The sequence below is a fragment of the Carex rostrata genome, chromosome 4 (assembly GCF_964058835.1).
Source record: "Carex rostrata chromosome 4, lpCarRost1.2, whole genome shotgun sequence".
NCBI lineage: Eukaryota > Viridiplantae > Streptophyta > Magnoliopsida > Poales > Cyperaceae > Carex > Carex rostrata.
In genome coordinates this window covers 12,318,612-12,333,181 of record NC_135921.1, presented here as the reverse complement: position 1 = coordinate 12,333,181, position 14,570 = coordinate 12,318,612, and the positions used below count along the sequence as shown (strand labels likewise).

The 14,570-nt window shown below is 32.8% G+C and overlaps 3 protein-coding genes across 3 annotated transcripts; all 3 read right to left on the bottom strand.

Annotated features, from left to right (window-relative positions):
• Positions 1-589: 589 nt before the first annotated feature.
• Positions 590-1,686, bottom strand: LOC144553411 (uncharacterized). Its single transcript, XM_078301557.1, has 2 exons — positions 863-1,686; positions 590-801 (listed from the first exon to the last, which is right to left on the bottom strand). The coding sequence occupies exon 1, from the start codon at positions 1,592-1,594 to the stop codon at positions 977-979; it is 618 nt and encodes a 205-aa protein (XP_078157683.1). The 5' UTR covers positions 1,595-1,686; the 3' UTR covers positions 590-801; positions 863-976.
• A 3,177-nt stretch (positions 1,687-4,863) lies between these two features.
• PRXQ (Thioredoxin superfamily protein) lies at positions 4,864-6,607 on the bottom strand. Its single transcript, XM_078301555.1, has 4 exons — positions 6,251-6,607; positions 5,665-5,802; positions 5,338-5,427; positions 4,864-5,241 (listed from the first exon to the last, which is right to left on the bottom strand). The coding sequence occupies exons 1-4, from the start codon at positions 6,446-6,448 to the stop codon at positions 5,023-5,025; spliced, it is 645 nt and encodes a 214-aa protein (XP_078157681.1). The 5' UTR covers positions 6,449-6,607; the 3' UTR covers positions 4,864-5,022.
• A 2,089-nt stretch (positions 6,608-8,696) lies between these two features.
• Positions 8,697-13,629, bottom strand: LOC144552698 (uncharacterized). Its single transcript, XM_078300692.1, has 4 exons — positions 12,902-13,629; positions 9,723-10,884; positions 9,184-9,267; positions 8,697-9,046 (listed from the first exon to the last, which is right to left on the bottom strand). Exons 1-4 carry the CDS (start codon positions 13,535-13,537, stop codon positions 8,994-8,996), a joined length of 1,935 nt encoding a protein of 644 aa, XP_078156818.1. The 5' UTR covers positions 13,538-13,629; the 3' UTR covers positions 8,697-8,993.
• Positions 13,630-14,570: the final 941 nt, after the last annotated feature.

Here is a 14,570-nt window from a genome sequence, read left to right as displayed (position 1 = left end):
GGATCGGTTGTTTGAATTTTCAAAATAAAAATATAGTGCCATAGAGCAATAACTTATTTTACTCCATAACTCATTTTAGCCCAACTCTTATTTTATAATATTAATATATAATTGAAAAAACGAGAGGTGTTTATATGTACACAATTGGTAAAAACATTTGAATGTGGATGGATCATGTATCTTTTTTGGTTTTTCTTTTACATATCGGTATCGGTGCTTCAGCTAGAAACCAAGGTAGGTAGGACAAACATTTGTTCCATAACATAGAGCGAAGGTTCTCTTGCATAAATAACCTTGTTGATATGAAAATTTTGTACAGAGCCCTTATCCTAGTACTGACCAGCATTCAATTCAATCTTCTTTTTCCAAGACAATCATATCCAACTCAATATGTATTTGTAAATTGTAATAATCTCTAATTATTAAAAATATTGTTTTTCGGAAAAGTAGATTTAAAAAATACTACAAATGTCTTTTTCGTTAAAATTCATAGAACAGTTGTTTAATAAATATTGCTTCATTGATTATAACTTGTTTAAATGCTTAATAACAAAAGTATTCTTTACTAAATTGAATATAGAAACATCAATTCCAACAAAAAGTTTCCATCAACTAATTATTCCAAAAAATATAGCTATCTGCTGAGTACAACATAGAATAATTCAAATAAATCACCAAAAAAACTAACCCAAGACAGAAAAAGGGCACAACTGCAATTTTGCATAAGAATTTATATATACACGTTTTCATTCTCGCCCTCTAAAATAAGCAAATCCAATTTCTACCCTTCTTCTTCTTCTTCTTCTTCTTCTTCTTCTTCTTCTTCTTCTTCTTCTTCTTCTTCTTCCTTCATTCCTAAGACTAAGCAACAGCGCACAATCTCCATTGCCAAATTTATGGCAATGAATTGAATTGCTGCCATCTTACGGCAACAACAAATGCTACACAAACTTCCTACAATTCCCGAATCCACCCTCTAAAAGGAGGAAATTGCAATTGAGCTCTTCCTCCTCCTGGGGCTATCTCCATCCCATAATCTAACCACACTACCATTTAACACGGCCATATCCTGGTAAGAATACCACCCCAAATCTCCTCTTCTCCTCACCACCATGTCTTCCCATTTCACCTCCATTTCTTCTCTTTCCCGTGACACCTCCACCTCCACCTCCCGGTGACCAAATTCCTCGGCAACATCCACAGTCGGCTCCTCCTCTTCATCCTCCACGTGGAAGCATCCTATGCAACCATCCTCTTCTTGAAAGTAAGCTGTGAACCTGACTTTAGGCGTATCCACCATTTCAACGGATCGGTCGACAGAGCAAGAAGAAGAGAGCGAGGCCTCGTTCTTCGTACTCTGTACCAAAGGCACCACCTTTTGTTGTGCTTCTTCCAAGGGGACGGGGGCGGTGAAGAGGGTAGAAGCATCGGATCCATCAGCTTTCGACCCGACAATTCGAATTCGCCAGAAACCAACTGCGGCTGCTGCCAACACAGCAATCCATGTCAAAAAAGAACCGCCAGTGGATGAGGCTGTCAGAGCGTAGATGCGGAAGGAAATGGGTTCGAATAATTGGAATTCGAGGAACTCCATTTCTTGTAAGTCTAGTTGCTGGAGAAAGAGTTGCAAAAGTTGTGAGGTTTGGTGCTTTGAGTTTGAGGTCTGATGGCTGAGCTTGGTTTGGTTTAACTAGCGTGGGGTATTTGAAGAGAGAGAAGCAATGCTGCAAGCCGTTGGATGGAGAGATGAGCAACGAGAGACGTTGGATAGTGAGATTCAAGTTTCTCTGAAGTAACTCAAATTATGAGCTTAGATCTGGACCATCCGGTTCTCTTAATATTCGTGCTGAAGTAGATCGGACGGTTCTGATCTAAATTCAGAATTTGAGTTGACTAAGGGAATATAAATTCGGATATTGAAGGAGGTATCAAAATGCAGAGATGCTAAGAATCGGAGGCGGGAGAATCGGTAGATGCCAAGTAGATGCTATGCGATCGCTGGAAATCTTTTTCACCACTGGATTTAGTTAAGTTGCCTAGACACGGTCTAGAATTTAATTTTGGACCTGATTGGGAATTAGGATTTAGTAAATTGTTTGTCATTGTTTGGGCTTATTGGTAGGTACTAAGGTAGTAGGTACAATTTTATAAGGCAGGTTCTCTGGTTGCAAAAGAGTAAAGACACATGTTATTTTATCTAGTGATATTTGTTTGACGAAAATACATCTATTAATCATTTAATCTATATAATCATTAATTTAAGTTTTTAAGTCGGATCACTTATGTCTTTGTTTTTGAAATCTAAATTGTCAATTTAAACTGTTAAACGGAATTTCCATTTTAAAAATGAACGTGAAGACCAAATTATATATTTTTAATTTTTTATTAGATAGGTAGAAAATTCATTAATTGTTAATATAAGAATAATTTAAAACAGTTCAGGTCAACTGTTTGAATTTTGAAAATAAATCTCATGAGCGGAAGCAAAACACAATCTTTACTTCATCAAATACATTAATATCAAACTTTAAGTTTTTAGTAATTACAATATATGTTTTTATATGTTTTAAGGACGAATACCGACATGTACTTATTTAATGACAATTTTAAAAGCGATAATTTTTTTTTATAAAAATAACATTTTATACATGTTTATTATGTAGTAACCTTTTATAAATAAAAACCATATGCGTTAATAATTGATTATTATTTTGTTGATCATATTGTGTACACAATTATATACTTTGTAATGCCAATATATATATTTTTTAAATATTTGTAATGTCAATAATTAGATGGAAGCTACATTGGTAAGTACTTATTAATTACATTTCTTCATATATAAAAAAATTAGTACTAAAAAATATTGCCTTGACCATTTACAAAAACTTAGATACTTTCATTTACAATAATAAAAAAAAAGCTCCTTGATTAACATTTTATTGACTTATCAATTTTCTATGAGACGGATTGGATTAATTGGTCAATCCATTGTATTCGGTGAAATTTCTTAATTTCTTCAATTCAATGCACCTACAATGTTTTAAACAAAATTTGTCTTTGAGTTAACCGGATATACCTAGTTCCCCATCAAATTCTTTCATCCCAAGTGGATGATAAGTTGGACACGTGTACGGCCAGCACAGCCAGACTCAAGGATTTTGATCTATTGGTTGAATTTTTTTATAAACCATAATTAAAAAAAAGATTTTTATGAAACCAACATGATTATATTTTTTTTATAAAAATTATAAGAACCGAAATACTATTTCGGTCCCGATTTTTTCACAATTTGATCCCATGTATTTTCACAATTTTTCAACATATTTTTTTTTCGAAATTTGTGAAAACGGCTGGGACCGAAATGACATCTCGGTTCTTGTAGTTTTTTTAAAAAACAAAGCAACTAATTTTTTATTTTATTTATAGTTTCTAAAAAAAATTCCTAATGGTTGGTGGGGTCGTGATCAAACGAATGGATGACATAGGTTTAATTTACGCCATTTTTTTTATTTTTTTGTCTTTGTATGATGTGAGTGGCCCCCCTCATTTTCTATTTATTTGTTGTATCATTTGTTTAATATCCAGAAACTTGTTCTGCTGGCCACTAATTAATTGAATCTTGTTTTGGTGGCTAATAAGCGTAGCATGGAAATCATGAAGTATGATATGACTTTGTGGTGATGTGGCGTAGACGATACAAACAAACATAAAAATACAAAAAAGGGTATTTTACGTATATCCTTCAAATTTTTTTGAAATCTTCTAAAATTCATAATACCATATTTATTCTTCTAAATTTAAAAATCACAAATTTCTCTTTTAAAAGATATATTAATTGTCTATATAGATCTTCTAATTAATTAGTTTCTGAGAGCAGATAATATATATTTTTTACTTGTGAAGCAATAGTGATATTTAATTATACACCTGTAAGTATGTCACAATAGTGATTGAACATTTGTCTTAAACATTATATATATTTTTTAATTTGTAATAGAAAAACAAATTAATATTTTATAAATTTAAAATGAGTTTTAATAGGAATAAATTAAGTTAGATAAGTTTAAAAAAAAAAAAAAATAGAAGAATAAATATGATTACAAAAAAAAAATGTAATTTTGAAAATTTTAAGAAGTATGCATTAAAATAATCTACTTTGATATAGTGACAAAGATACATAACTCTCATAAGAGAGGTCATATGTTCTTAATCTACAAAGTGAGAAAATTATCTGTATTAATTCATCTGAGTTTGAAATGTGTTAGATAACTTGAAAACCCAAATCATATTTAAAAAATGAAGCATGCATAAAATTTCCCCAAATACAAACAACCGACGTCACAGGTATACTAATGGGCCGGCCAGATATCTTTTTGGGCTTGCAAATACGAACCGACCAGACTTTTGAAACTGAGTCGGTTTCTGTATGCTGATTTCATACTATAATTTATTGGGTGATGGTCTTCACTCTTCACGATAAATAATATTTGCTAAAGTGGAAAATTTAGAAGAATCCAGAATCCAGAATCCATATCATATTTTGATTTTGGTGGATCGATGACCACTCATGTGTATCCCCTTCAAGGTTCATAATCCATTCTACGTAATTAGTAAATTCAGTATTAATATAAATAAAAATTTATAAATAGATATAAATAGTTTCTAAACAAAACAGTATTTTTCACTATTATTCCTATGATACAACCAAATATTTATTTCAGCACATTCTTTTGCATACCTATAAACATGAGTTTTCATAAAATAATTTGTAGCTTATCGTACAAGAAAAATCATTTCCATAACATTCTTTTTTATTGTATTAAGATATCATCATCAAATTATACAAAACATCACACTTAATTAACAAATTAATACGCGTATAATTAATTATACATGTTTTCACACATGCTCTAAGGAGAAATTACATTTCCTCAGTTGTCTATACATATTAACACTAAATAACAAATGCACGAGTACATTTTCAGAGTTATACAAAACATAAAAAAAAAAAAAAAGAGCTCATATGCTGGAGAGAACTTTTAAGGTCTCATCGATGTGCTTCTCGGGCTGAAACTGATTGTTATACACCAATTGTACCTTCCCCTTCTTGTCGAGCACGTACGTTTGTCGTCCCGGCAAAGTACCGAACAAGTCCGAAGGTACCCCCCAATCCTTCCTCACCTTGTTTCCATCGTCGCTTAGCAATGTAAATGGCAACTTGTACTTCTTTGCAAATGCCTGTATTAATGCCAGATTGCCAGTAAACCACTGTATATCATCAGTAACATAGACTAAAACAGTGACTGTGAAATGTGATTAATTTTAGTTTCTTGCCTTGTGAGAATCAGGATCATCAGCACTGATGCCGACAACCTCAGCACCGGCCTTCTTAAATTTCTCATATGAATCCCTAAATGCACATGCCTGAAGAAATATAATTTAGCATTTTGTTAGTACCAATTATCATATATGACTGTAAAATAAACAAAATTGTGATCCATTCCACTTCCACACATGCATATCTGTAATTTCTTCAATATAATACTAACTAGAAGCAACTTGGGCATTTTCAAAGGCCAAACCCACATGCATGATTTGAGGATCTGATACTAAAATGATATGAAATATTAGAAAAATATAGTTATATATATAAACATCTACCTCTTTGGTACAGCCAGGTGTCTCATCAGCTGGATAAAAATATACAACTATGGGTTTTCCTTTAAACTGGGACAGAGATACATTCTTCCCATCTTGATTTTTCAATGTGAAATTAGGCGGCACATCACCTTTGCCTACCTAAAAAGACCCAAAATCAACAATATTAATAACTTGCTTGATGCTAATTAAATAAGAATTATGAACAGATATTGATTTCCAGTTCCCCAGAAATTATAAATTATACACATTAAATAAGGTTTCCCTTTAGGAAATTGCATGATATATTCTTATAATCTGATACCAAGGCATCTTATTTTGTTTTGTTGCTCTTATATATATTCTTATAATCTGATACGGCGCTGCAAGCCAGAATCATAGCAAGAATATTCCTTTATGTATTTGTTTTATCACACCTAGTTGATGATAAACTACATGATAAGACATAGAGTGATTAAATATTGAATTCTGTTACAAAAATAAATCATATTTTTTTACAGCAAGAATCCAAACAACAGTAACAATGAACAAACAACACAACACGACGCCACATTACGCTAATTTTTTTTCATCATATGAATTGAACTACCTTGGCACAAATGGGGGATATCAGAGGCACTCTCCTAGGCGCCAATGTAGTTGAGGCGCGAGACTTAACAAGCACCGGAAATCTGTGGCCGTTGAAGCTGGAATCCAACGGCTTAGACACCATATGATTCGTTCTTGATCTTGAACAAGTGGGTTGCGCTGAGAGGAGGGTGTATCCAGAGAGTGAAGCACAAGCCATGGTGGAGTAGCAAGTAGCAATTCCTATGAGTATTTTTCTATTTTTATTAATTTTGGTTTGGTTCGAGTCTTGGAGAAAGAAGATGGGTTGGGGTTGGGGTTGGGGATTGGGTTTGGGTGACTGGGTGCAGATTGGGGTAAAAATATTGACAGAGAAGTGTTTTCTTTACGCAGCACACAGACAATAAAGTTAAAGCAGCACTACATTGACTGATGCGCTGCTTGAAGTAAATTATGATTTGTCATTACATATACCCGTAGATTGGGTTCGCCTCGGACGTGGCCACATTCTGACCCTTTGCTGGCTGCCGTCACAGCTATTGGGCCCATTGTAAAATGGGCCGGAGGCCCATAGTGCTGTTTTCTTTGGGCTTAGTTTTGGGAATCTTGATCATCCGAGAAAGGACTAGATCCGAACCGAAACTGTAATCAAAACCCGATGAAGTTTGACCAAAGTAAACCATTTTTGTCCGTTTATTGTCTCTGCTTGTAGTCAGTGGTGACCATACTGACAAGATTCGCGTATTATACTCGAATTATATCCGAATAATTCATTTTTTTGGTAATGTCGAACCGAATATCGAATTATTCGGTTGACTAAACTTTGATCAAATTAAATCCGAATAATTCATGAATTTTATGAGCTTTTCTTGAATTTTCCGAATTTTTCCCAAATTTTCCGAATTTTTCCCAAACTTTTCCCTAAATATATATTTTTTTGGTTTTTTTTCTCTCTTACAGGACAGAGATCTTTGATCTGGATAATTCCGAATCATTCCCGAATTATACCCGAAATATTCCTGAATCACAAAAATTTTGAACTCGCCGAACCGAATCCGAATAATTCATTTGTAACTATGGTGGTGCCAACGGATCCAGTACAAATTGAGTGGAAGCATTTTTTTTACTCATTTTCATTACATTAGCGAATTTTTTATATTTATATTTATAACTGATAAATTAATGAATTTTTTTTATTGATATATTATCAAATATGAAAAAATAGTGCTATTTGACATTTCTTTTTATGCTTTTAATAAAATATTTTTCAAAATAAGAAAAAGAAAAAGAAAAAGAAAAGAATATTTTATTAGAGTTACATCATATATTTTTAGATTAGGGAAAAAACTATATCATATCATAACTAATTATTATATGATATATATCTATATATAATTTAATTTTTTATAAATACCTATAGAGTAACGGATACAAAATAATTTTTAACTGTATCCTTACTCGTTAAGCTAATAAATTTATTTTTATCTATGTCCATATTCAATAAGTCAACGAAAAAAAAAATTCTTAACTATACTCATCTTATCGAATACGATATCGATCAATAAACAAATAGAAGGGTGCCATTGATACCATAATTGTAGGATGTATGTACTATCACGGGCGGACCAAGTAAAAGGAAGAATCCGTATCCTCTATAGTATTGTAGAGGATCACTCTCACTTTACAGTTTGAGATTAAATCTCAATCGGTTTGAGATTCGGATCGCAATAGGGGCAGTATTTTTGGGCTTTGAGATTCGTGCCAAGTTAAAAGGAACGGTTCAGATCTAGTAACTCTACGGAACAGTATCTCTGTAGTAATAGAGAGGATACGGATTCGTAAAAGGAATGGGGGTCAACTAATTTCAATTGACCCTGATTTTTTTTTTTTGTATCTTTTTATAATTTTCTATAATTGATTTTTTAAAGAGTAAAATATTATAGTATTATAAAATTGATTTTTATTTTTATATAATTGACTCTTATTGTGTATTTTACCCATAGTTCGATAATCTGACACTGGCTCCGCTTTTGTGTACTATGTATGTACCACCCAAAAGTGGTGGTACATAATTAAGTAACGACACACATACAGTGCGCTATGATTCAGATCCAAGTATTATTGATCGCCCATAATTAGTCTCGTACAAGATATCAGGCGTGTACATCTGGTCCTTCTATTTTAGAATGGACTGGATCAGTCTTGTACCTGAATTTGAGACATGAACTATTCTTTCAAAGGGGTCCATCTATGACTTTTTACAGTGCAAAACTCAGTCAGAATTCATGCATTTAAGAAGTACTGTTACACAGTCAATGAACAAAGCATTTGAATGCAAAAATATCATGTAGGTCAGTTCAACCATCTTACAATGCATCTGATAAAAATATGTTTCTACAGATATAATTGGTACATGCGCGCAACTGCTTTTGGAAAAGTGAGCATAAATCATCTAAATAGAAGATTTCATAATTAATTCATTAAATATAAATAAAATGAAGTAAAGAATAACAAACCAATAATGGTCAATTTGGAGAATTAATGCTCAAGTTCTAAAATAATTGTTCTGTTTTGATGAGTATAACTGTAAGCAGAGAATCAGAACAAAGATCCTAGAACAGAGCAAAGGCATAAAATTAGAAAAGAAGATGTGAATAAATTAAGAACATAGAAAAAGAAACTGATTGATAACAAAAAGGCACACTCAGTTAATGAATGAATACATTCTAGCTCATTTTAGCCATTTTTATGATCTCATCTTGGATTCAGCTTCTTTGAAAATTAAGAAATGGTGGGAAGGAAAAGAACGAGCGATGAGCTGTAGAAATAAGCAAAATTTATAGATTAATTAGCAGAAGCACCCACAGGTCACAGGTTTGCATGAAAAAATGTAAAATGGTATAAAGATAGTATAATTTGAAGAGTTAATTGATCTTAGAAAGATTGAATACTTACATTTTTGAGAATTTATAGATAAGAGATCCTCCTTTTGATCATACTTTGCACCAGAAGCAGCTAGGGAGCCAGTCAAAGCATGAGCTGCAAATAAAAAAGGTTAATTTCTGGAAACTCATTTTAAAACCAAGAAAAATTGAAACTGAATATTGACAGTCCCGTAGAATTTAACCAGTATGACATGAATAACACCGGTGTTTCGATAAGTTAATAATAAAGATCATTGGCATTTTATAATTAGTTCAAAGCAGTTAAAGAGCTGTCTAGTTGATACTCATTACCAGTAACTAATAAGCACACTCAAAATAAAAAGAAATTCACACTTAGAACAATTAACAGTAGTCGAATTTCAATGCTGCATGCCAGTATACCTTAAAGAAAATACTACTGGGAAAAAGACCCCCACAATGGTACCATGTCGATAGATTGTTATTTTGATGAATTCGTGTTGAGAGATTGTATCTACACGACGACCAAAAGATTCATTTAAAATTTCTCATATTTGTGCAATTCTACTGCTGGAAAGAAATTAAACATACCTTGTTGGCAGACAGATAGTCGATCGCTATTCTCTGACTCGATTTCATTTTTGGACCCGTTAGCCTCGTATGACACCAAGCTCATTTGATTAATCACGTTTGAAGCATTATCACTTTCATCATCCATGAAAATTGAACTTAAGCCGCCATGAGGCGAGATCATGTCAGTGGCTAATATCTCGGTTCCTTTGTTTTTCTTCCCGAAACTTAAAAATCTCTTTATGCCTCTCGGGGAATTTATCGACCGTGATTCCCACTTCTTTCTCACTCTAACGGTGGTTGGCTCAGGCAAAAACCTGAAGGAAGTGGACCCGCTCCCGCGTGGGCTTAGAATTGGAGAATCAATCGCCGGATCAACAGTTGATCTCGAAAAAGATGTCTCGAAATTAGAGCACCATGATCTCGAACTCCCACCGGATGATTCCTCATCATCATCGATTGCGGGATTCAATATGCTGTTGATATTGCTCACAGTGATTGAATCAATATGACTGTTATTTGCAATGTCAGGTTCAATAATGTTCGTGTTATCATCTTTGTTGTTATTTTCATGATCAAGCATTTCGTGGCTCGAACTGGACCACACACTCGGAATTTCTTCTTCAGTTTTTTTATTTAACACTATCTCGGTTAAAGTCTCCTGTAATTTAGGCAATATGTCGTCTTCAATTGTAATGTCCGGGTCAAAAAATGTGTCGATCGCGGCTTGTGGGGTTTCTTCAAGGGCAGTCGGGGTCATTTGGTCGTCTTCCTTCGACTCAATGGTAGCACCGGTATCATTAAACCTTGAGCTAATTTTGACGGTTTGAGGCGCCTTTTTTTGCGGTGCCCCTCTAGCATTGCTCTTCTCCAACACTAAACTCTGACTCTTGGTTAAAACCCTTGTTCTAGGAGTTACCGGTGTTTTGTTTTCTTTACGCAAATCCGAAAATATAGCAGGTGAACGGGCAGGCGACTTGAGCCTTGGTACGCTTCTTGTTTGATTGGTTGAGTTCATGTTTGATCGTTTCGGGCTTTGCGGTAAGGTAGAGGCGCGAGTGGTCGAGGATTGAGAGCTTGATGGTGTAATTTGAGAGGGGGTGCCATGTCTTTTTGTGCTTGTGTTTGTACTTCTAGGTGTCACATTCTGGCCTTTCTTTTCATCTGAGAATTCTCTTCTTAACTGTTAGTGTCAAGGGAAAAAATGTTGGTAAAATAACAAAACTGTTATTATATATATGAAAAAAAAATCTAACAATAACAAATTCTGAAAAATTCTTAGACTGTTGGATTGTTTGTATAAAAATGAAGGTGTTCCATTTAAAATTAAGTAATTAATTAACTAATCATTAAAGTTCCAATCAATTAACAAAGCCCAGCCCAAATTAAATTGAAATCATGGGCTAACAGCTTGATTGCGAAACAGTCAATTGATTGGATGTAAAAACATTTTATTTAGCGAGGTGTTCTAATGATTTTTTTAAAAAAAAAAAATAGATAAATAGGATTAGGAATCGTGCTGGGGTGGAAGAAAAAGATATCAGGTAATAAAATAGCTGCTACAGTTTGTGTATAGCTGGGTTAGTGTTTATGCATAGCCATGTATCTTTTATTTGAATTTTTATTTTAGAGGGTAATATTTTAGTTGGGTTAATGCCAGTTTTATAGTTGAAAATAATTAAGGAAACAGTTGGAAAAGGTTGGAGGATCCCACATATTATATAGGCGCCTATTTTTTTTTTAAATATTTTTAAATATTAATTAAGTTAATGCTAAAATATGTTTTTTTTTTTCTTCTTTCCAATTGTTTCAGATTCAAGATGATTTGGGAGCTAAACAGTGTCATTTATCTCCTCCTAATTTTTAATTATACATATTAACATTGAAATATTAAAATCAATTAATATTCTTTTTGTTAAATTTCCACAACGCAATCAGAAGTGTTTTTTTTATGGAAATATTATATATCTAAATCAACTAAATCGGTAATTACAAAAAAAAAAATGAAACTTCATATAATAAATATTAACTTTAAAATTATATTAAATTGACAATTTTATTCATGAAAATTTGAAATAAACAAATACAAATTTTCAAGTATAAAAGTAACAAATTTTAATTTACAAGTTCCAATATTAAATAGTTCAAATTATGCAAATCAATTAATTCTAATGCCAAAAACCATTCTAGTAGTATAATCTAAACTGAAGATTAAAAAATTTAGATTTAGTATTTTGATTTGAGGATATATTAAACTCAAAACAAAATTGGAATGTAGGAAATGAAAATTTGGAAATATGTTAATTTTAAACTGTATAAATTTTAAAATAAAAAATAATCTATTACAAATTAAATTTTGTAATGCAAGATTAATTTTTTTTCACAATTATGACGGTGCATGGTAAATACCATAAATTACATGGTAAAAACCATTGCAAGAATCTTTTTTTTTTTTTTTTTACATATATTCATATTCTAATTGTACTTTTTTTTTTCCCTATTGCAGCAATTAGCCAGCAGGCTTTAATTGTTCTTTTCCATTAAACTGAATCAACCAGTGTACTTTTCGTAGACAGATGACAAATCTCAAACCAGTGTTCAAGCATAGAATAATAGATCTGAGATTAAATTAACCATAGGTAATTAATAATCAAGGCATATCCTTTGTTAATTTTTAAACTATCTCAATAATAATAAAAAAAAAAATTGTCGCTGTCAACATTTTGTCAGCTATAAACAACAAACACCACCTTTATTTTCAAATAAATAAATCCAACCAAATATAAAATACACCAAATAAATACAAAAGGAACAAATTTAAAAAAAATGTGATTGTTCAAGAGCAAACATTAAATTCTTTGCTGCAAGACATCAATGGTTTTAGGATTTGGTGGGGTTCTATAGAGACATGCATTAATGAGAATATATATATGCTGACTTCATCAAATTAATAAACAGAATAATTAAACAAAACACAAAAATTTATATTTGTAATGTCAACTGGTAGAAAATAGAAACAGAGAGAAACTTTTATTCTTTGGAGACACATTCTTATGCAATATGCATGTATACATTGAACTTTCATAAAACAAATTTGAAAACATTCACATGAATACAGTTTGATTTGATTATTTACTCAGAAAAAAAACACACAAAAGATGTAACAAGATATATCACAGCTCACAAGCTAGCTACCGTACCTGCACGGTTTTCTTCGGTGCAGACGGAGATGGCGTCCGTACCCGTACCGGTCCCGGTCCCGCTCTCCCAACGGCGCCTCCACCAAACCGCACTGTCATCTCAGCCCGGCTCTTCTCAAGTTGCTCCCACATGGCCGTCATCTCGGATTGCTTTCGAAGACTCAACTGTTGTCTCAGTTTCACATCCCTTATCCTCATATACCTCTCGTAATACTCGCCTCTGCCATCGTCTCTCTTCTCCCTTGGTGTCGACTCATCTTTCGCCTGATCTGATTTCTCGACTTTCTTTTTGTAGCTCGCAAACTGCTTCTCCAACTCTCCGGCCTTCGCCCACAGATCGGCAGTCAGTTGCTGACGCCGCGGTTGATGCATCATCTTTTTTTCTTTTTTGTTCTTCTTTTGAAGTTTTTCTTTGTGGTATTGTATAGTTTTGTAAGGAGATGATGGTTTTAATGTTGGATGGTTTTGTACAGTTTTGGTTAATGGCTCCGTGCGTGCTTTGTCTTGAAATGGTCGTAGTGGTACTGTACTGTACACGTGGAAGTTTCTGAGTGGTGGGACCCGTTCGCCAGCGCTGGAAAAGCAATATGTTTCTTTTGCGGTTTTGCTTCTTAACTGCCATTCCTTATACCTCATCTATATATATATATAGTTAAACAAGATACTTTTTTTTTTGTGTGTGGAAATATGTATACATTTTTTTTATAAAATATGAGATGAGAAGTCACAGTAGAATAACTTCATGCCAGGGGATTATATAGGAGGGTTTAGTCTGTAAAATTGCGTAAGATGGAAGTTTCCATTGCTTGAAAAAACAGTAATTGAAATGGAATATTAATTAGGTGTTAATTAATGGACTTCTTTGGCAAAAAGGCTTCTATAGTACACTATTGTTTTATAAATATGCCTCCTGTTTTGTGGGATTTCAAATTCTGTTTGGCCACATTAATATCTCTGATTTAATTATTTCTTGTATATGGTCAACTTAATTTAATTACACGCGCTAGAAATTAATTTGTATTGAATTGTAAATTAAGGATGTGACTGTATGAATTCTATAAGAATATAACAGCTATGAAAAGGTAAACAAATTAAGCTTCAGCGATTACTAATTATATCTATAAAAAGGTCAGAATATGTAAATGTTGATAGACTAAATTATAAATTAATGGACACATCCAGTTTGGCTTAACTTGAGATGACTAGACCTTACTCTAAATAAGGTAGGCCGTGACCGTTAATGGCCCATTGAAGTATAAGGGGAGAGATCAGATATACTTAACAGCCCTGTCAAGTTAATTAGAGAGAGAGAGAGAGAGAGAGAGGAGAGAGAGACGTGAATGGATTTTGTCTCTTTTTACATACAAGTTATGTATTAATATCATTTAGAGTAACAAGTAATGATCCTCCAATTCCAACATATATATTATTGCAACATGTATTATGACATATATTTAAAGTAAAAAACTAGGAATTTGTTTTATTAACAAATTAACTTAGGATGATATTTATACTTTTAAATTAGGCGTTTAAACTATTTTTTTTAAACAAGACATTTATGTGCTCATTTTTAATTAGGTAGGCGTTTATACTATCACAGCATGTGCTTATGTTATTACCAGTGTTGTAAAAAAACGTCTGTTTAGACCGTAATCGGCCAATTAGTCGT